The sequence below is a fragment of the Centroberyx affinis genome, unplaced genomic scaffold (assembly GCF_046629955.1).
Source record: "Centroberyx affinis isolate AG114_WGS23_722 - 3 ecotype Tasmania unplaced genomic scaffold, CSIRO-AGI_Caff_v1 ptg001063l_1, whole genome shotgun sequence".
In the NCBI taxonomy this organism is placed as follows: domain Eukaryota; kingdom Metazoa; phylum Chordata; class Actinopteri; order Beryciformes; family Berycidae; genus Centroberyx; species Centroberyx affinis.
In genome coordinates, this window is record NW_027279613.1 from 12,380 (window position 1) to 32,482 (window position 20,103).

At 45.0% G+C, this 20,103-nt stretch overlaps 2 protein-coding genes across 4 annotated transcripts in view; both read left to right on the forward strand.

Moving 5' to 3' along the window:
- The first annotated feature begins 1,801 nt into the window (after positions 1–1,801).
- LOC139647226 (transforming acidic coiled-coil-containing protein 2-like) overlaps positions 1,802–20,103 on the forward strand; it is a 46,316-nt gene continuing 28,014 nt past the window's right edge. For all 3 annotated transcript variants that reach the window (XM_071523090.1, XM_071523091.1, XM_071523092.1), the window contains exons 1-4: positions 1,802–1,807; positions 3,500–3,607; positions 13,458–14,066; positions 19,303–19,596. In XM_071523090.1, coding sequence (XP_071379191.1) covers positions 3,570–3,607; positions 13,458–14,066; positions 19,303–19,596 — 941 coding nt within the window. In that variant the 5' untranslated portion in view covers positions 1,802–1,807; positions 3,500–3,569. The remainder of the gene's footprint in view (positions 1,808–3,499; positions 3,608–13,457; positions 14,067–19,302; positions 19,597–20,103) is intronic.
- Positions 5,769–12,334, forward strand: LOC139647225 (uncharacterized). The gene is made up of 7 exons (XM_071523088.1): positions 5,769–5,773; positions 5,865–6,273; positions 7,165–7,290; positions 7,984–8,564; positions 8,604–8,986; positions 10,601–10,844; positions 12,214–12,334. Exons 1-7 carry the CDS (start codon positions 5,769–5,771, stop codon positions 12,332–12,334), a joined length of 1,869 nt encoding a protein of 622 aa, XP_071379189.1.

Sequence of the window (20,103 nt, forward strand, 5' to 3'; positions counted from 1 at the left end):
AATAAAATGAGTCAAAAAACAAGAATGAGTTAAAAACCTGTCTTCAAAAATGTGTTTTAAAGAGGTGATTTAATTGTGTATCATCATTGCCTCTTGGTCACCTGTGCTTGTATGCGGCCATGTTGTGTAATACCAGTCCATAAATAATGAATGAATAGATTAAATTCTGAATCTCAGCAGAGACTCAGATGGACAGCATTCTCAAAGCCACATTGTGACATTCTGTATTCACACTCTGTTGACACAAATCAACTCAAATCCTAATTCACTTAAAACAGGATCTGTCCTTAAGAATCGGATCACATATGCGTGTACCACAAATCTTAAATGTTGAGTCTAAGAGGGGCAGTAATATCATCTGTGTGTGTGTGTGTGTGTGTGTGTGTGTGTGTGTGTGTGTGTGCGTGCATGCACCTGCACACCACAGTTTATGTCTGAGAGCAGCATGAGTGAAAACTGTTTCCCCTCTCCAAATGGAAGCAGCCCATGTGGGGAAATCCCCTCGTATCGTATGGTGGGTTCACACTCAAGTGTTTTCTGTTGTGAAGGTAATTTTGCTGCAACGTGATGCCACAGCCATGTGTCGCGGTGTGTGTCTGTGGTCGGATCACTCCTTCCCTCTGACAGTCAGTCAATGAGACAGAGGGAAACGGCGACAGTCGGCCTAGACTATATACAGTAATAGCGCTGCTTCCCTGTCTGTCGGTGATGTCTATCCATGTGATTTCAATCAAGTCAGGTAACATAAGATTTATTTAGAGAGCATTTTTGTTAGGTTTGTTAAAATAGTGCTTTACAGAGTAATGAGGGACATGAATACATAAAAAAACGACATAAAAAAGAGAGCATATGCATTACAAATTTTAAGAAGAAGATTTATCTTATTTACCTGAGGAAAAGGAAATGAAATAAAGCCTGAAAATGTGGCCACCTCAAAATGGTAATCTACTGTGGATTATTACCCTGTATCTAATTATGCATATGCTGGTCCAACTTGATTGACTTGTCTCACTAATGACTATGTTTTAATACTTAGCAAGAATTACACCACACCTCCTTGTGAGCTGCATTATGCCTCTGGCTAACTAGTGGAGACGCTTAGGTGGAAAACACATACAATCAACTCTTTTATATCAGATTTGCTAGAGAAAGAGACAAACAACCAGAGGATTTTATTATGACTTCTGTCTCATAATAGTAGCTGTATGATGATCAAGAGCATAGCCTAAACAAGGCAGTGCAGATCAGTGATATGCTATGAACTTGACTCCATATATTGTTGAAATTGTTCTTTGATCTCAGTAGCTGGCTGAGTGATAAATGATAAGGGAGCTTGACTGGAGTGACTGACTCCTAACTTCGTCTTCGGCACTAATATAGGTTGTGTGTTACTATGTAAACAACACTTTACTTAATAGTTTAACACATGGGTGGAGTTGTTTGTCTTCTTTGGCTTTGAGCATTAAATCTATAGGTGTTCCCTTACAGTGCCTGCAACATGCACACACTTATTTTAGCATACTCTCTATCCAGCATGTGCCACAACAGGAGTGTGCTTCACTGTTCCGCAGGCTGAAGCTCAAGCTGAGAGTTTGACCCAGAGGGACGAAGGAGCGGTGCTGAGCGAACCCTCCAGCACCCAGCAGAGTCTGCTGTCTCAACCGGTCCTGCCGGACGTCCCAGTCATCACTGGAGTGGAGGAGAGCAGAGGAGGAGCTGCAGACCAGGAGGAGCTGGAGTTCCCCCATGACCTGCTGCCCAGTCTAGACTTCAGCAGCGAGCTCAACATCTGGGAGTCCTCACTGGGGTAGGCCTCTTCCTTTAGAGGGGTTAGAAATGTGTGTATAGGTGCACACACGCACACACACACAATCAAACGCACCTAGAGATCACGTAGGTTATAACTATCGGCAGTTCCTCTGGTGATGTCAAGGTGAAGCTGTGACCTGAGATAGCAGGAAGAAGACAAGTTCTGTCTTGGCTTGTGAGTGCTGTTACAGTTCTGCTGAAACGGGACTCATGTACAGTAAATGACTACTGTTTACATTCTTTCTCTACTTTCTGAGTAAATACAGATTACGCCTCACTGTGGAGGACATCATAACCTAGGTCACTTTTCAGGCTAAGATACTTTAGGCCAAGGGTTCCCAAACTGTTTCATGTCAGGAACCGCCAAATTACAGTACATCCACATTAGACTGTAGACCCATATTGGTTTGATCATATGCAATACTATCTGAGAAAACTTTTTGTTATCTATGACTTTATACAAAATGACAATCCTGTCTACACTGTAGGTGGGGAGATAACAGTGGGGAGAGTGAAACCTGCGGTCACATTAGTCATCCCCTTTATTCTCACATTGTGCAAACTTCTAGGGAGTAATGCTGCAATTAAGCAATTCCTTTGCATGCAATCCCCAGGAGCCCCCTGTATATGTAAGCTATGCAGCACTGTTGAGGCAACTCCTTGTGAAATGTTGCCAGGCATTGTTTCCCAAAAAGTCAGCCAGTGATTTGTTCCCTTTACAGCCAATACAGCCAAGGGACCTGCTGATTTTAGACCAAATCAGCATCACGTATAATCAGATCCACTTTTAACTATCACTATGTAGCTTAACTAATCATGAGCTGCAACATGTCAGTTTTAGATTACAGTCACTATTCGGTAGTAACATTTGAATTCTTGCGCTGCCTTGAAAATCATGAATACCAGGCAGAGACAGGGTGTCTGTAGGTTCTCAAAAAGTCTTAGATTATATTATCTAAACTCAAGTCCTTAAAAGATAATTACATGTATAATTATAATTATAGTCTAAATTTCAGTTTTTGAGGTTTTAAAAATGTTGCAGTTTGTTGGTGGATTGTTTTTTCAGTAAGAAATCAGCCCAGTCACACAGACTTTTACTCTGATCAGTCTACAGTTTCTTTCAACTTTGCGAATTTTTCAGTTGCAACATTCATCTTATATTTCATTCTAACTGCCGTTAAAAAGGTCTTGAAAAGTCATAATTTACCTTGGTCAAACTTGTAGCCGTGCAAGCATTCATGACACTGAATGATCTATCTTAATTTTAATTTTTATACTACCAAGGTTATTTTCCAACAAGGTGAAGAATAATATTATTGGGCACGTTCAATTGGGCAGCAATGTAAGATAGCACTTTATTAATCCCCTTGGGAAATTCAGGATGCGGCACAGTGAGTACGGAAATCATTCTTCACTGGGTCCCTACCAGCTCCATGGGCCTGACCCTGCGCTCTGATCTTCCTGCAGGGGGGAAAGCTAAACAGGAATTGCCCTTTGAGGATCAATAAAGAATCACATTATTATTATTACATGATAATAATACATGGGCTATTTAATTTTGGTTGATTTGCAGTCTAAGACATAAAATCTGCACCAATTTTCCAGTCAAAGTGAATATTGAATTAATATTGATTGGTTGCTGTGTGTGTGTGTGTGTGTGTGTGTGTGTGTGTTATGTGTGTGTTAGCAGCACGCAATCTAGCTCAGGTGAGAGGAAATGTGAGCAGGTGAACCCCCTGCTGGCTGGCCTGCAGCATCACATGGAAGCCAGTCGACCACTGGTGGTTCTAGACTCAAGGTACCACATAGCCTCGGCATGACAGAGGGGGGTGGGGGGTGGGATGGATGGATGGAAGGGTGAGGGGGCTTGCTGTGGGATTGTGGTAAACAGCAGTAGACAGGGTGATATAGAGTAAAGCCATGAAGCATGGAGTGGAAAACCGAAGACAGAATGACAGAATGCTGTTAACTGCTAGTTTATACTGCAGTGTGATGGATAACTGTGTGTGAGTGTTTGTTGTGTGTCCTGGCCCAGCCTGGGATGTGGTGCTTTGTTTTTTACGCTTGGGTGAATAATCTGCCGACTGAGTTATGTTCTGCCTCAAGTGTTGCCTGGCATCCTTTGCTGCTTTTGTCTGAGTGCCGAGGTTAATTGCACTAATTTGTCTAAGAACTTGATGTGTTTCTGATAACATGACTCATCTTGAGCATTGCAGTGATATAATGCTGTCCATTCTTAGCACTTGATGTGAATGTGTGCAACTGTATGAATTTGAAACAGGGCATTGATGCTCAGCAAACCTTCCCTGGATAGATAAAGGAAAAAAAAACCAAAACATTTGGACAGACTAGAGAAAGGACAAAAAGAGAGATTATGCGCTGGAAAGATAAAAGCTAGAGCGTCACCAAACACTGCAGAGCGCTCTAACAGGGCACAAAGAGCCTTAAAATGCCAAACTGCAGGGAGTGCCTGCTCCATCCCGCCTCAGGCCTCTATGGCAGGCAACAGCTTGTTACATAGTACAACCCCTTGCCAGATGCATGCCTTTAGTTTAGTCTGTTTTGCTGCTCAGCCCTGTAATAGGGAGTGCCAGCTGAACTAGGTACAGGGTTGGGCCAGTGTGGCCAGGCTGTGAGGTGAGTGGGTGGCTTGTTGTCAGGGCAGAGGTTGTGTTGTCAAGGAAATGACAGAGCCAGCCTGGGGCTACCATGTGAGGCTGTTATTAACCAATCACAGTGCAGCTTAGTGATTTTTTTTCCCACTGTTTCCTTGTGGTTGAACATGGATGATGATTTTGAGCTAATGGCCGCATGTATTACATGAATACATATGGACTTTCTCCTGTGCAGGGCAGATTATTTCAAGATACAAGATGATAAAATGTATGAGGAGTGCAGGTTATCTTATTTGGTTTTAGTAATAATGGTGGATATAGACTCATTGGGACACACCATATAAACCAATAGTCTTGCAGTGACTCAGCAGTTATAAGTGACAGGCACAAAGCTACTCTAACTGTTGATGACACTTATTATATTATTTCCTCTTACTCTCTTAGGGTGTGTGTTGCAATGCCATCTTCAATGTCTGATTTATGAGGAAATAATTGTTTTGTTTGTTGTGCAAGTGTTGCACAATGAGCTTGTGTGGTCACATAAATGATTAGTGACTATTTTTCCTTGTAATAAGGCTGTAGATATGTTTTGCAATGACATTGGTTAATGCAGCTACAGTTTGATTAAGGATTGCTATCTCTTACAGTTCAATGTAGTTCTATAGCAATAATACCTGAAAGTGTTTTTTTACTGTGATCATGATGATGGAATAGATGGCATTGCTGAAATACACATAATCACAATAAAGAACATCCTCAAGGCTATTATGGATTTGATACAGTGCTTACCATTGTAGGTGTACTCCGTCTGTTTCTCCTTTGCAGTATACATAAATAACAATAAAAACAGGAGAGAGTAAGAAAAAACACTAACTAGCTCCTTGGTTACCACAAGAGTTAGCATGGCAACCAATAAAGCACAGCTGTGCTTTACAGGCATTATCAGCACTGCAACACATCTTTAACCAATCACATTACTTGGCTGAAACTACCCTGTGTATAATTAACCCTTAGAGTACGCTTAGAAAATCAAGCAATCGCTTCAAAATAGGCAATGTTGTTTGAAGGCTGGTTGCTAGAAGTGTGCAATAAATGAAAAGAATTTGCTGAAATTGCTCCTTAGTGTTATGTCTAAATAAAACTACTAAGTGTTATGCCTAAATAAACCGTATGTTTTGGTGTGTGTGAACAGACCTGAACATTAATTACCTACCATTTGTGCTTGGAAACAGCAGGTCTTATTTCTTGAATTGAAGGAATGTGTATCTTAGAATAGGCATCCGAGTGCAGTTGTGTGCTGTGTACAGATTGCAGTGTGCATATTGCGGAGTGCAGTGTCTGAGCATGGAGTTGGATCTGCGTGCTCTGTGGCATCGTGGAATGAACAGCTGTCTGCCTGCCAGTCCACACTCTAAATCTGTCACCCTACCCTGGTCGCAGGCCTCATGACAGGGACCCAGTTCTCACAGATGTCCACTCTTCACCTCAGACCGCTGCCACGCCTTCACCGGGTGTCCCGCCCCTGACCCTTCCCCCATCCGTGCTCCTCGACCAGGAGCTCCAAGAGGCCTTCCAGGAATGTGAAGAGCAAATGGCTTCACTGGGCATACTGGATCCTGCTGAGCCCCACAACACCACGCCTGAGGCGGAGAAGAAAACTGGAGAAGTGATGGTTAATAAGTCCAATGAGTCATCGCCGCTGCCTCCAATCGTAGTGCAGCCAGGACATAACGACGGGGGCCATGGAAACAAGAGTACACATGGAAACAGTGAGGCAGCAAACAGTCAGAAGGATACAGTTGTGTTTAGTTTCAGGAATTACATACTGGGCACTGAGAGTGGTGCTGGGGTAACAGAGAGGGAGAGTAAAGAAAAACCAAGACAGAGCCAGGATAAATGTCCAGAGATTAAGCCTCTAAAAGAAAACGAGATATATGAGCAGAAGCAAACACACTCCCACACACAATCAGGGGCAGTGACAAATATAGATTCATTTAAGGAAACCCCAAAAGATCCTGTGTTGACTGAGCAGAGAGAGGAACAGGTTGACTCTAATGCAGTTGTTGAGGAAAATGGCGCTGCAGATTGTAATATGGTGACTAAGGAAAAAAGCACTGAGGAAGCCATAACAGAGATGGCAGAAAGTGATGTTCATTTAAAGGAACAGCCAGAGTCCAATATTAAGATTTGTCTCGAGGGACTTGGAAAGAAAGATGATTCAGTTAATGAAACATCAGAGGGCAGTACTCTTCGTCTAAGAGACAAACATGGGATGTCAGAGACAGAGTCAGAAACACAAACACAAGCATACAAGCAGACTGCACAGGATCAGGACACAGGAATTAATTCACAAAGTGACAAACAGGCCGGACATGACAAAGAGGCAAAGAAAAAAGAAAAAAAGAGACAGCGGAAAAAGAAAAAGATAGAGAAGAGTGCAGAGATGGGAAAGAAAGAAAAGACAGTCATACAAGCTCAAAATGCTACAGAGGCTGTGTCAGTTATAGGCATACACACTGAAGCTAACGCAGATTCAGAGGCAAAGGCAGGGTCAGAGTCACAGGCAGACACCCAGACAGCGATATCTAGGGAACAGCCCGATAATGGTTTGGATTACAAGGAACAGCTGAGTCCCAGGGGAGAGTCCAGCTCCAGCTCCCCGCTACCAGCCCCTCATAGTGGACAGGATCATCTTACCGGCTTGGCCTGTTCACCTGTGTCCAGCCAGGCTCTTTCCCAGGGGCCCCAGCAGTCAGATAACCACAACCATGCAGATGCCGCCTGCGGCATGAATCACGGCTCAGATGAAACTCCGCACCGGAAGCAACATGTAACCAGAGGAGTCATCAACGACCAAGATACACCCGTGACATATGTCCAAACCACAGTTATCAATCCAGTCCATCTCAGCACTGCCTCAGGTACTGCTGCTGATAAGAGATCAGATGCAGAAACACAGGAGGCTATAGTTACCTTAGAAGCAGAGATACACCCACTGGAGCGCCCACTCTCCCAGAGCCGAACTTGTGTAGGAGAGAGCAGCGTGGAGAGTGCCCTTGAAGAGGCTTTAGCAGTGGCGGCTGCGTTGCCATTGACAACACCCACGATGCCAGTATTGATAGAACGCACGGGAGAGGGAGAAAACGAGAGGCGTGATTCAGTGGTGAGAGTAGCTACTGTAGCAGTCGCAGAGAGCGAGAAAGCAATAGGAGACAAAGATTCGGGAGGAATAGCAAAGTGCCTGAGCTCTGCGGGAGGGGAGAGAGAGGGACTCCTGGACAGCCTCCCTCAGCTCTCATTAATCTGTTCACAGGAAAAATGCTCACTGGCATTCTCAGCCAAGGAGAGACAGGCTGCATCTGAGAAGAGCTGCAGCAGCAAAATGCCACACAACTCGGTTGAGACTGAAATGAAGGGACAGAGAGAGACAACCATTAGCACCACAAACACAGAGACACTCTCTCCAGACCGGGAGGGAGAGAGAGAAAAGGAGCCGCTCCGGATAGAAGCCTATATCAATACTTCTCCCTTTGGGCTACTCACTGGACCTCACTGCCAGGAACACAGTGCTGTGGGATTGAAGAGAGCAGGCGAGGGAGGAGGAGGAGGAGGAGGAGGAGGAGAGGAGGTGGGAGAGAGAGGAGGGCTGGCTAAAGAGCACAGTTCATTCAGCCAGCCAGAAGGCTCTGCTAGTGGGGTGTCATCAGCCGAGACTGAGACGTGTCCGCCCCCTGATGCTGCCGAGTCACAACTGAAGTCACAGAGCCGGAGTGAGCCGATTGCTACCATCACTGAGAGCATCTGCACTGAACAGGACCGTCTCGCTCACCCCTGCCAGGAGCAGCACGCAGCAGCAATTTCACCTCTCCCCACTCAGTCTGAACAAAGCTCCAGCAATACAGAGGGAGAGGCAAGGGCTGATCTCAAACAAAGTGTGATTTTACTGGAAACACTATCTCCAGGACCCACTTGTGAAGAAACCTCCGTCACAGAGACAGAGAGACACCACAGCGGAGTCTTGCTGTCTCTAATCTCACCTCAGCCTTTGACGACTTCACAGCAGAGCCCAGTGGAGGTGGTGAGCAACAATCAACAGGTCCAAACTGAAAGTAGCACTACAGAAGCCGAGAGTGAAACTGAGTTCTTAGGGCAAGCCCAGACCCAGAGCAATAGTGTTAGCCCTAATATGTCTGAGGTAGGTGTGTCTGTATGCGACAACATTGGAAGCAACAAGAGAGTTCACTTTGATGACACTGTGAAAAAAGAGGACAATTCCTCTGTGGGTCTCAGGAACACCTCAGTGCCGGCTATGGACTGTGCCTCTTTGCCTCCACTGACTGTACATGAGAGTTTGCACCATCCCGTTGTGGAGGCCAGCTATATCTTCCAGGAGTTCCTCAACTTGAAGAAGCCAGAAACCCAGCTGGAGGAAGCTCCTACCAAGGATGAACCAACAATACAGAGCTCAGCTGACGTCCCAAAGCCACAGAAAGATGTCCAGTTGGACAGGGGAGACATGGGGGTAGAAGATACCAAGGAGACCCAAGAGAGGGGTCTATCAGGTAATGAAGACAACGCAGAGGCAAACATTGTGAATGTACAATCAGTGACTGAGGCCTGCATGAAAACTATTGCTAAGCAACCACTTCCATGTACTACAGAGAAGACACAGACTGATTATAAAGAATGCGTTGACCTTTTACACACAGCTGAATGTGAAAGAAGAGCTCCCTCTGAGGACGATAATCTAAAAGCTGAGGTGGGAAGAGAAGAGGGTGATGCAAAAACGTGTTTGTCAGATGGGATAGAGACAGAAAAGACACAAGGAGATTCTGAAGGCTTACTCAAGACTAACAGGCCTCAGGAGTCACATCTGATAAGTGATGCGGTTGTGGAGCCTGTCATTGTCGAGGAAAAAGATGGTAACCAACAGTCTCTCTCCTCATCTGCCATGCTGTCGGTTGATGATGTTACCTGCAAGCCCTTTAGTGATGTCTCCACTGAGTTGCCTACTGACCTTAACTCTAGTTCAAATCCTGAAACCGTGACATTGACCAGCACAGCTTCTCTTGAAACAAAGCCGAATGACCCCATGGATCAGCCTTCCATCCAATTAGATCAATTAACTCCTCATGGGCTCGTTATCACAGATCCCACGCAAGCTACAGAGGGGTCGAAGTGCATGACAGACTCTGCTGATGTGGCAAAGGATGAATCAGGGATTTCAGAAGTGACAACCTCTGACCAGTGCATTTCTGTTAGTGAGCAACGTGTCAATAAACCCGCCGTGGTGCTGAGGCCTCCCGGCCCAATGTTGAGTCACTTGGAGTTCATTAGTGACTGTGACATCTCTCTTCCCGAACAGACAGATAGCCGCAGTGCTGACAGTGGCAGCATCACATTCTCTAGAGAGGGGGATGGTGACGAGAGGGGGGAAATGACACAAATGTCTTCAACACAGGATCTGGAGCATGGTGATGTCACCGTTAAATTGAATGAAACAGATAAGACACTGGAGGATAGAAAAGACCCTCCGCCTATCGTTGAACCTGTGAAATCTGTGATTATTAGTCTAGATATTCCATCTGACTTCAAAATCACATCTCCTCAAGAAGAAAATCAACTTCCCCCAACTCAGCCTCTTGCTACATCACTGACAATGGGTGGATCTGATAACGTAATTTCTAACATTGAACCGGAGTCTAGGTTGGAGCCCATCAGCAATAAACCTGTTAGTTATGAATCATCCATTAAGGATAACCTCATAAATGTCAGCCCAGCGCTCAGCTCTGACCTGCCTCCCACTGAGGCTTATGATAAAATGACACAGGACAAACAAGACAACATGAAACAAAAACATGAAATGGGAGATCATAATTTCAAGCTGTCTGAAGAGGAAAAGAAACAAGAAGAACAACAAACAATGCGTAAACAAGAAGAAACAGAGGAAAGCAAGCAGACAGGAAAAACAGACAAACAACCGCAACAGAGTAATGGGCCAGATAAGGAGGCTGAAGAGGAAATTGGAAACCTACAACCATGGCATAAACAGAAAGTACAAAAGACTGAATCATCAATAGTGGATATAAAGGAGGAAGGAGAAAGGAAAAGTTGCATTGCATCAAAAAGGGAGATGGGGACTTTTTCCTTGTCTCCCGACAGCCTCAGACCTGCAGGGTTATCTGAGGACACGCTATGTGCTGAGGTAGAGTCTGGTAGTGAACCTCAGCCCGTTTCAGACCAGAGTCTGCACCAAACTCTGACGGCCACAGTGGAGCAACGCTCTGACAGGGACACGGCACCAGATTGGAGTGCGGCTCCTAACCAATCACAGCCCACACCGGCTCCAAATTGTTTTGCTCAGCAACAAGAGCAACGGCAGCAGCAGCAGCTGGGATCCAGCCATGCCACAGAGGAATTGTCAGGTGGTTGTTTGGAGCGGAGCGAGGCGGGAGAAAAGACTTACAGTCAGATCAGGCAGACCCCAGCAGTGTTTCCAGGGATAACAGGCGTAGCAGAGGGAGAGGATGACTCTATTGGGAGTTTGTGTCACTCAGGGAGCAGGGATGAGTTGGCAGGTGATGACGGCAGCGGCAATGAACGAGCGACGGGTCTAGAGAAAGGCGAAGGAGAGGGAGCAAGGACTGGTCCAGGGGTTAACGGAGTTTATGTGCCTACTCACCTTGCCAGTGATTCAAATGAGACTGGAAAGGCTGCTGAGAGAGATGCTTTAGCCGACACAGCAATAGTCACAGCGATAAGACAGGGGGTGGATGAGAATCAAAGCACTGGTTTAGAAGTAGCTAAGTCAGATTCAGTTTTTCTGCCAAACGCTGAGTTAGTGAGTGATGTGGGTGAAAAGGGTCAGCATAAAAGCGTTCTGTCAGCCGCCTGTCAAGACCAACATGGAAAACCTGAGGCCGCAGAGAACACTGCTGCTCCTGTTGATTCCGCATCACACGAACATGAGACTTCACCTTCGGGATTTGCTGTTTCATCACAGGTCAGCACAGATAGGCATGACATTCATACAGAGGATAAACCTAAGGCAAACCAGGCCAAAGACGTTCATAGCAAAATATCCAGCGCTGTGGCTGACTCTGTGGGGCCAGAAACTGTGGAAAAGGAGTTCAGTTCTGCCATGGTGGTGAAAAGCAACAGTTGTGAAATTGAGGAGTGTGAAATTCAGGACGCAGTGTGTGAGCCTCTTGAGCTACACAGCTCTAATAAAACCGCAGCCACACAAAGCAGCTCAGTAGTACCAACAGCCATAAAAGGCCCTGATGCAGAGGAAGTCAGAAAGGAAGATAAAGCAGCTTTGGATGAAAAGAGAGAAAGCAGCCAGGGGAGGGGTCAGAATGAGATGAATGCGATAAACAATGAGGCAGAGGAAAAACAGGGGCTCATAAATCCAGCTGGGAGTGCTGAAGGCAGGGGCTCAGGATCAATTAAAGCTTCAGACCTCCATGGAAGTGGGGTGTCACACAGGAGCACCGAGACCTCTGTTTGTCAAACTGTCAGCAAGGAGTCAACAGCAAATGTCAGTGATATAATAGATGAAGTTACAACTCATGATGTTATCACAAATCAATCAGCTGTTTTGTCCCAGAAGTCCCCAGAAGGTATTGTGGTGACCCCTCTTGCAGCTCCTTCCCAGTCGGCGAACTCTGTGATTAAAGGGACTGTCCCAGAATCCAACACAGATCACAATGTCATTGCAAGTCCTTCAGTTGTTGTGTCAAAGCCCTCAGAGGATATTGTGGAGACCCCCCTTGTTGCTGCTCCCCAGTACAACCCCCCAGCTGATTCAGGGAAATCAGCTGAAAAAGCCCAAGTGTGTGAGAGTGCAGGGGCTGTCAGTGTGTCAAAGAGCCCCGCTCCTGGGCAAACGGCACAAGAGCCAGAGGTAGACTGGATAAAAGCTCTACGAGAAGCTGCTTACCTCTCTCAGTCTGAACAACAGAGCACAGTGGAGACCTCTGATACATTTACATCTTCAAGGTAAACATAAGAGTGCGTGTGTTTGAAATGTGGATATCATTTTTCATTTCATAAGGGAAATGTATTTAAAGATGGGAGATTAGGGGAAGCACGATGCCAGCAGTAGTAGTAATATTCTACAAACACACATAAGGCTTCATGGGGAGAAGAGCATGTTGATGGTGAATTAATGCCATGTCTCTGTATGTGCCTGGATTGTGAAAAGGTCAATGTAGGTCATCATGGGTCTCCCCCCTAATGTGTTACACAAAGATTATTTGCTAGCATGCTGTCACATATCATGTGTTCAAGTGCATCAAGGGACATAAGGCACATGCCTAGTCTGCTTCTGCTCTTCTATTTGCTAGTACAATGGTGCTTGTACCATTGACGTTTCAACAATGAAAGTGTCATCAGCCCCAACAAATAGAGCCAAGACAGATAAATAATTAATTAGCCTGATGAATATAATCACTTATCATATAAATGTTTCCATGAGATGAACATCTTTGATGTTCAGCCTATTTAATCATTTGGTATTCATAGATTTTTGCGGTTTTTCTATTTAGCATTCAAGTAACACCATGTTCAGGCGTTGTTATGAGTGATATTATAGAGAGCAGTGTGACAATGAATATGAATGAGGAAGTAAACACAGAGCTGGACTTTGTAGTGACTGGAGCTCGGGTCAGATGGCTCTGCCTGTTGAATTCTAATGGAAGTTAATGCTGCCTATTCTATCCAAAGGATGACATCAGCTGTGACATCAGCTCTGCTCTTCAGGGAAAGAATGAGCCTTTTCTCACTCGGAACACACAGCTGTTCACAATGCAATGGAAACAACAACAACAACAACAACACAACACACACACACACATGCTCACGCACTTACACACTTCCGCACACACACACACACACACACTCATGTAGACACACACTCCTGAACGTGTGCAAACACACACACATTTGTCATTTGTCACTCATGCCTTGTGTATGTTCTGTAAACTAAACAACTAATGCCCCAACCCCCTCTCTCTTGTATTGTTTTCCCAGGCCCCTCCCATCTCTGGAGTCTCCTCAACTAGAGTTTCTTACTCCGACTGAGGAGATAGCTGCTCCTCTGAGCCAGGAGGAGAACCCACCACCGGAGCAAGCAGCAGAGAACACAACAGAGATCCCACCTGTAGAACCTGTGAAGAAGTCAGAGTTCCCAGAACCACCAAAGAAGACAGTAGAGCTCCCAGAACCAACAAAAGAGATAGTGGACATCCCAGAACCAACAAAAAAGATAGTGGACATCCCAGAACCAACAAAAGAGATAGTGGATATCCCAGAACCAACAAAGAAGCCAGTTGAGCTCACAGAACCAACAAAGACAGTAGTAGAGTTCCCAGAACCAACAAAGAAGCCAGTAGAGCTCCCAGAACCAACCAAGAAGGTAGAGCTCCCAGAACCAACAAAGAAAGAAGTAGAGCTCACAGAACCAACAAAGAAGACAGTAGAGCACCCAGAACCAGTGAAGAAGCCAATCAGTGAGCTGCCAGAGGAACAAGTGGAAAAACCCATAGAAAGCCCTCCAGAAGAGCCATTAAAGGAGCCAGCTGGGGAAACTCCAGTGAAGGATACAGTCCAGGATCCTGTTGAGGAGCCACAAGACAGTGGGTGAGTGTCTCTGTACTGTAAACCTACAGTGTTGGCACAGTGAGCTTAAGTTAGTCTTAACAGCTATTGGAGGATCTACAGTATAATATGGATTTATTTAACATTATAAAGTGAATATGAGGCAAATAAAGAGTCAGATTAGATTAGATTAGATTAGAGTCAGATACAGTCAGATTATGATTTAATTGTGTTTCCATGACCACCCTTCATGTTAAACAGTGTTGAAACAATGGCAACAGCAAACAAGACCAACTTCTCATCACAGATGATTTATCATTGTCAGCGTCATTTGGCCTATATTATGACTTGCTCTCTACAGCTCCTCTGTCATTAAAGCCTACTTTAACAATGTGAACACTTGTGTTCTCCAGGGTTCTCCAGAGAAACATTACACGAATAATGTTTCTCTATAAGGCCGATGCCAAGGGGCTGTCCTCTTTTCAGTCAGTTTAGTTAGAGACTGGATTAAAAAAAGTGTGTCCTGGTAATCGACTAAAATCTAAGGATTATAGCGAGCCACCACAAGAACCACAGGGTTGTTAGAAGATTGCTAATTTTTTGGTTGACTGGTTTTCCAATAGAGATAAAAGACATCAGAATGATTTGTATATGTTGACTTTTTAGGGCTGATAGCATATTGTTTTTTGTCTTTTGTTGAATTTTTACATTACATAGACATAACATAGGAAATATATTGGTGTTAACTTACTTGAGTAATGGAGGATTCTCAGAGGTACATATGCTTTACAGCTCAGCAGAACACACTAGCCTGCCTGTCACACTTTTAAAATGGATTTCCATACGCTCTGAGAGTCCCCTTGGTGGCTTTGTTTGTCTTTCAGACACCTCGAGGGGGTCTGGTGGGTTGTTGCTGTCTACGATGGTTTGAGAGTGTCTGATTGGGCGAATGAGAAGGAGCCTCGGCCTTAGGAGCCTCCAGATTTTTACTGGTTGATGTCATTGCAGTGAACCCTTTATGTTGTTAAAACTCCTGACTAAGTTAAATACACACAGTAAACCTGTGTGGCGTTCAGCTCGACCTCTCTGTGTTTCCATATGGGCATCCACTATTTATTTAAACACTTTTAACAGCTCTGGCTAGACTAACTTTCCATGTATGTTATTCTCTTTTTGTACAACTTTTTATGTCAACGCTAGAGTGTTCATTATACTACAGTACCACGGCTTTGCCATACCACAAGTACAATACAATTGTGTGTGACAAAGTGTGACAAATGTGTTATGTACTTCAGTTAATGTAGGGTTTTTTTTTAGTTTTTTTTTAGCTTTTCTCATACCCTTTTGTCATCTATCTTTTTGTCACTCTCTCTCACTCTCTCTTCACTCTCTCCTGCTGTCTGCTGCATGCCCAGGAGCCATCCCACATGCCAGAGTAGCACTTGCTGCCTGTCAGTCACAACACTTGTCCCATCAGTCCTGCTGGAGACAAGAGAGTTGGCAGAGTTAGAGAGAGAGGAGGGGTGAGACAGACATTTCTACTATAGGTTCCATCGGTAGATAGGGTTACGCACGCTTACATGTGTAAGAAAGAGATAGAGAGAGTGAGAGATATGTGGTGGCATGGTCAAGGGTGTGTGTGAGTGTGTCTGTGGGTGTACATGTGTGTGTTTTTACCCCGCCCCCAGAGGCTGTCCTAGCTGTCAGTCCTGCTCAGTCTGTGTGGCTCTGTGAAGTGAAGCCGTGAAGCCCGGAGCCGGAGGAATTTGGGCAGGCACTCAGCCCCACTGAAGTCATTCGCGCAGGCCAGACAGAGTGGAACAAAAGCCAGGGTTCAGAGAAACACTTGAGCATGTGCTGCTGTGTGAGTGTGTATGAGAGAGTCAGAGTCACAGAGAGAGAGAGAAAGAGGGGAGGTACAGTTTAGTGGCTCTGGTATTTGGAGTGCAGCAGGAGCTAAAGAGAAGGCATTTCCATCACTTTGTTGTCTGATGGATTCCTCCATGGCTGAATGCTGGGTGAGTTGATGAGAAGTTGCCGCCATCGTTTTTTTTTTTCTGTCTGTGTGTGTGTGTGTGTGTGTGTCTGCGTTTAAGTCCTACCGGGTGCCTGCAGCAGATGGCCCGTAGGTAACTAGTGCTAATTACGTTCTGCCTCTGCTGACCTCACCAGATGGGCGGAGGGAGGGACAAATACAAAGACGAAGGGAGGGAAGGAGGAAAGGAAGGAGCGAAGTTATGAAATGCAGCATGGTGTGTTGTGAAAAGCGGTGCAGGTTAGAGCATGTTCTGCCACCCGCCCCTGCTTCTCTGTACTTTCTGACACCTGATGTACAGACTGTCTGACTCTGTTGGTGAGGAAGCTCATCAATTGTAGTACAAATACTGATTACCTGGTGTCTGTAGGTTTTTCTGGTCCTGTTGACATCAGTCTCAAACTATGTTGTTTTCTTATAGTAAAGATTTTTGATTGGCAGACTTTAACATTTAGGATAGGGCTGCAACTAACGATTATTTTCATTGTCGATTAATCTGTCGATTATTTTCTCGATTAATCGATTAGTTGTTTGGTCTATAAAATGTCCGAAAATGGTGAAAAATGTCGATCAGTGTTTCCCAAAGCCCAAGATGACGTCCTCAAATGTCTTGTTTTGTCCACAACCCAAAGATATTCAGTTTAATGTCATAGAGGGGTAAAGAAACCAGAAAATATTCACATTTAAGAAGCTGGAATCAGAGAATTTTGACTTATTTTATTAAAAGATTACTCAAACCAATTAATCGATTATCAAAATAGTTGGCGATTAATTTAATAGTTGACAACTAATCGATTAATCGATTAATCGTTGCCTAGTAGGAAATACAAAGGGGAGGAGCACAAAGGAGCACTGTATTGCTCATTCACCTATGTCATAAAATGTATATATTTTTATAAAGGTACACGGCTAGTTTTGATAAATGGTTATTTCTTTTGTGAACCCATCATCACTTCTGAAGCACTATGTGGGCTTGTGGGAATGGGAATGAGGCTGTTTACTGTAACTTGGTATGTGGGATATTTCTCATCCACGTTTTTAGAGTAAGAGGGAAGTGGGATGTGATATAGCCCACATTGTACTGCAAATAGACTGGTTGCCATGGCAATTGTAGTTTCATATGCCTTTACTTGCGTGAATGAAGTGGATAATCTCACGCCTGTCATTTATATAACCACACTAGACTGACTTTAAATAATGTTTCAATCTCAAAGCTGACAGAAGTGAATTAGTGCATTGATTATGATGTCTTTTTTGTGTTTGTGTGTGTATGCATGGATGTGTGTGTGTGTGTATGTGTGTGTGTGTGTGTGTGTGTGTGTGAAGACAGTATGAGCTGGCTGCTGGACAGAAATGGTCCTCCCATTCTTTTAGCTTTCAAAAAACTCTTTTCCCATTGCCTTCAGCTGGTTTTATTTACTGCTCTCTGTTTATCATTAAACACCCTGCCTGGGCTTGCTGTCTTCTGCTTCCAGCTGCTTCCAGTAGATTAGTGTGTGTGTGTGTGTGTGTGTGTGTGTGTGAGTATGTGTGCATGCATATGTGTGTATGGCTTGCATATACACAATATCTATTTCATTTACTTAATATCCATTCAAGAAAGTAGAGGTTAGAGAATCCAGTTTGTAACCTGGCTTGTGCTGAGATAATCACCTGTTTGAATCTCTGGCCTGGCTGGGAAGATCTGGATTGAAAAAATGGTTGAGAAAACTTCTCTTCTTAAGAACTACCTCCGAGGTGTCCTTGAGTAAGGCAGTGCACCCCCAGCTGCTCAGTGGCCAACAGCAGGAGACTGTGGTTGTATGGGGCATGTGTGTAATTGTGTGAATCTGGGGGAGTGCGGTGCTGAAAAAGGCATACAGGCTCAATCAGCTTTCCCCGGATAAATCAAGTTCAGAAACGTGTGTCTCATGTCCATGACACTGCACAGCCCCGCTCACTCTTGGTGTATTCATCTTGTCACGGTGGTAAGGCCCCAGCTGTGAACCCCAGTGAACTAGCTGACATTTTCTCCTCAAAAAGACACAGGCCCACTGGATGCTCTGCACCTATCCAGTATTCAGTGTCTTAGCCTTATTCTCTGCCATTCTCTTTTCTCTATTCCCTTGATTCATCTTTCTATCTGCTCCATGACCTTTTTTTTATTTTTATTTTTAGAGGAAATGCTGAGTCTTACCACAGATCGCCCAGACTATGTTGTGACTTGGTTTCTATTTCCAGACTGCATGTGCCAAGTTGGTCACAGTTGCTGACATATGTATGGCGTTGGACGGCTCTGCAAAGGGGCTGGGTCACTGAATGAGGATTTGTTGTGAGAGGAATGGGACTACATCACAAATATATATATGGAGGTGTTGGATCCTCTGAATATAACCATTCATACATGCATCTATTAGAAGTTTCTACAGATTTCTCTGTATTTCATCCTGTGAGCACAGTGGAATGAGAGGAACCAGAACCCTATTAGATGTAAAGTGTAACTCACTACGCCCTAAAGAAAAGCATACGCCCTCATTAAATGTTATTAAGTCCTGACTGCAGCACGGAGAGAGACGGAGGAAAGGAATAACAGAGCTCCATTTTCAGTCTGAAATGAGCTGTTGCGGAAAGTGTAGGTCAGGGGAAGGTTGAGTTGATGCTTCTCCATTATGTGTACTTGTAGTTGAGGACAGCGTTGTGAGGCTCTGGCCTACAGTGAAGAGCACTGGTGTATTTTTAGAGCTGAACAGGAGGCAGGCCCCAAGTGGGGAACAGCTGCATGGGCGGCCATCGCATTGCCTGTCAGATTAGAGAGGCTACTACTCCTGATAAGACGGACCTGGACCGGGGCCAAATCCACTCCACCAGGTGGCCAGTGATGACAGAGCCAGACTCCCAGCACCCTCAGACTCAGGCTGCTACGCCACAGAGAGAACACAGAGGAAAGCATGGAGCGTCATGCAAAGGGCCTAATGAGTGTAGCAGCCACTGGCGGAGTTGTGTTTTCAACTGTGTGTAATTTAAATGATGGTTGGAACGAGTGTTTAAAGGGACTCTCTGAAGCTGAGGGTCTTGTCACTGCTGACTTTAGGTGAAGGCGTAAAGAAGAGCGTTCTAGCTTATTCTGCTTTGAGGTAAGTTTCCTTCACAGTTCATTTGTATGGAGGAAAAATGGAATGTGTCCTCAGAGGGCTTTCCAAATCGCCGTACTTGGCCGTCTTGCTCCGGTCTGTCTGTTGATGTTTCGTGTTCCCTCCTCTGCAGGCGCTCCCTTACTGAGCAGGCAGAGAGAGGTGACCCTGCCCCCGCCCCCGCCTCCCCACCTCCTCCCTCCGGACACCGCTCCCCGCCTGCCCTCCCTCCTCACCTCCAGGACGCAGCAGAGTTCCCCACTCCTCCTCCCACGCCCCCAGAGAGGCAAACTCCCGAAGCTTGTTTAACCCCACCTGCATCCCCCCACCCTCCTCCTCCACCAGCCCCTGCCTGCCCACCTCCACCTTCTGGTCACCAGGAGGGGGACCCCCACCCTGCCTCTGCACCCTGCCACCCCCCTGCAAGGTACGTTCCTATCCTATGAATCTATATTACACTGGATTATGGCTGTCACTGTCCTAGCAGTTAGAGGGGAAGGAATCATTGTGTTTTCTCTGTAAAATATCATAAATGTTTCTAAAATGGTTATGGCTTGAGGCCTGAAATAGGAAGATTACAGTCCTTGTGGTCCTTCGATTATTGATTTTAACTTTTTCAATTTCTTTGTTTCTTATTTCATTGGATAACAAATTACATGAATGTACGTTCTAAGCCTTGTTGGTTGCGTTTCTGTCTTTCCTTCCGTTCCTCTGCTCCAATTATTCTAAGACCATAGACTTGGCTGGTGCTGACAGTAGTCCCTTTATCCTGCTTGATGGAAAGTATAGCCATGGTCTTATTCTGTAAACCTTGGTCCGGGTTAAATCACACAGCCTTAAATTCAGCCCGTGGTCTTCCATGTGGAACTACAGGAAGTGTAGTCATCCAGGCTGCAGCCTCATTTTAACTCAAGCACTCTATCACTGCATAATT

What these genes read in the sequence shown, in the direction of transcription:
- LOC139647225 (XM_071523088.1), top strand. An exon ending in GCACTGAGAGTGGTGCTGGG is followed by an intron (nt 6,274 to 7,164) that starts GTAACAGAGAGG and finishes GCTCTTTCCCAG; the next exon opens with GGGCCCCAGCAGTCAGATAA. An exon ending in GAAGCCGAGAGTGAAACTGA is followed by an intron (nt 8,565 to 8,603) that starts GTTCTTAGGGCA and finishes CAATAGTGTTAG; the next exon opens with CCCTAATATGTCTGAGGTAG.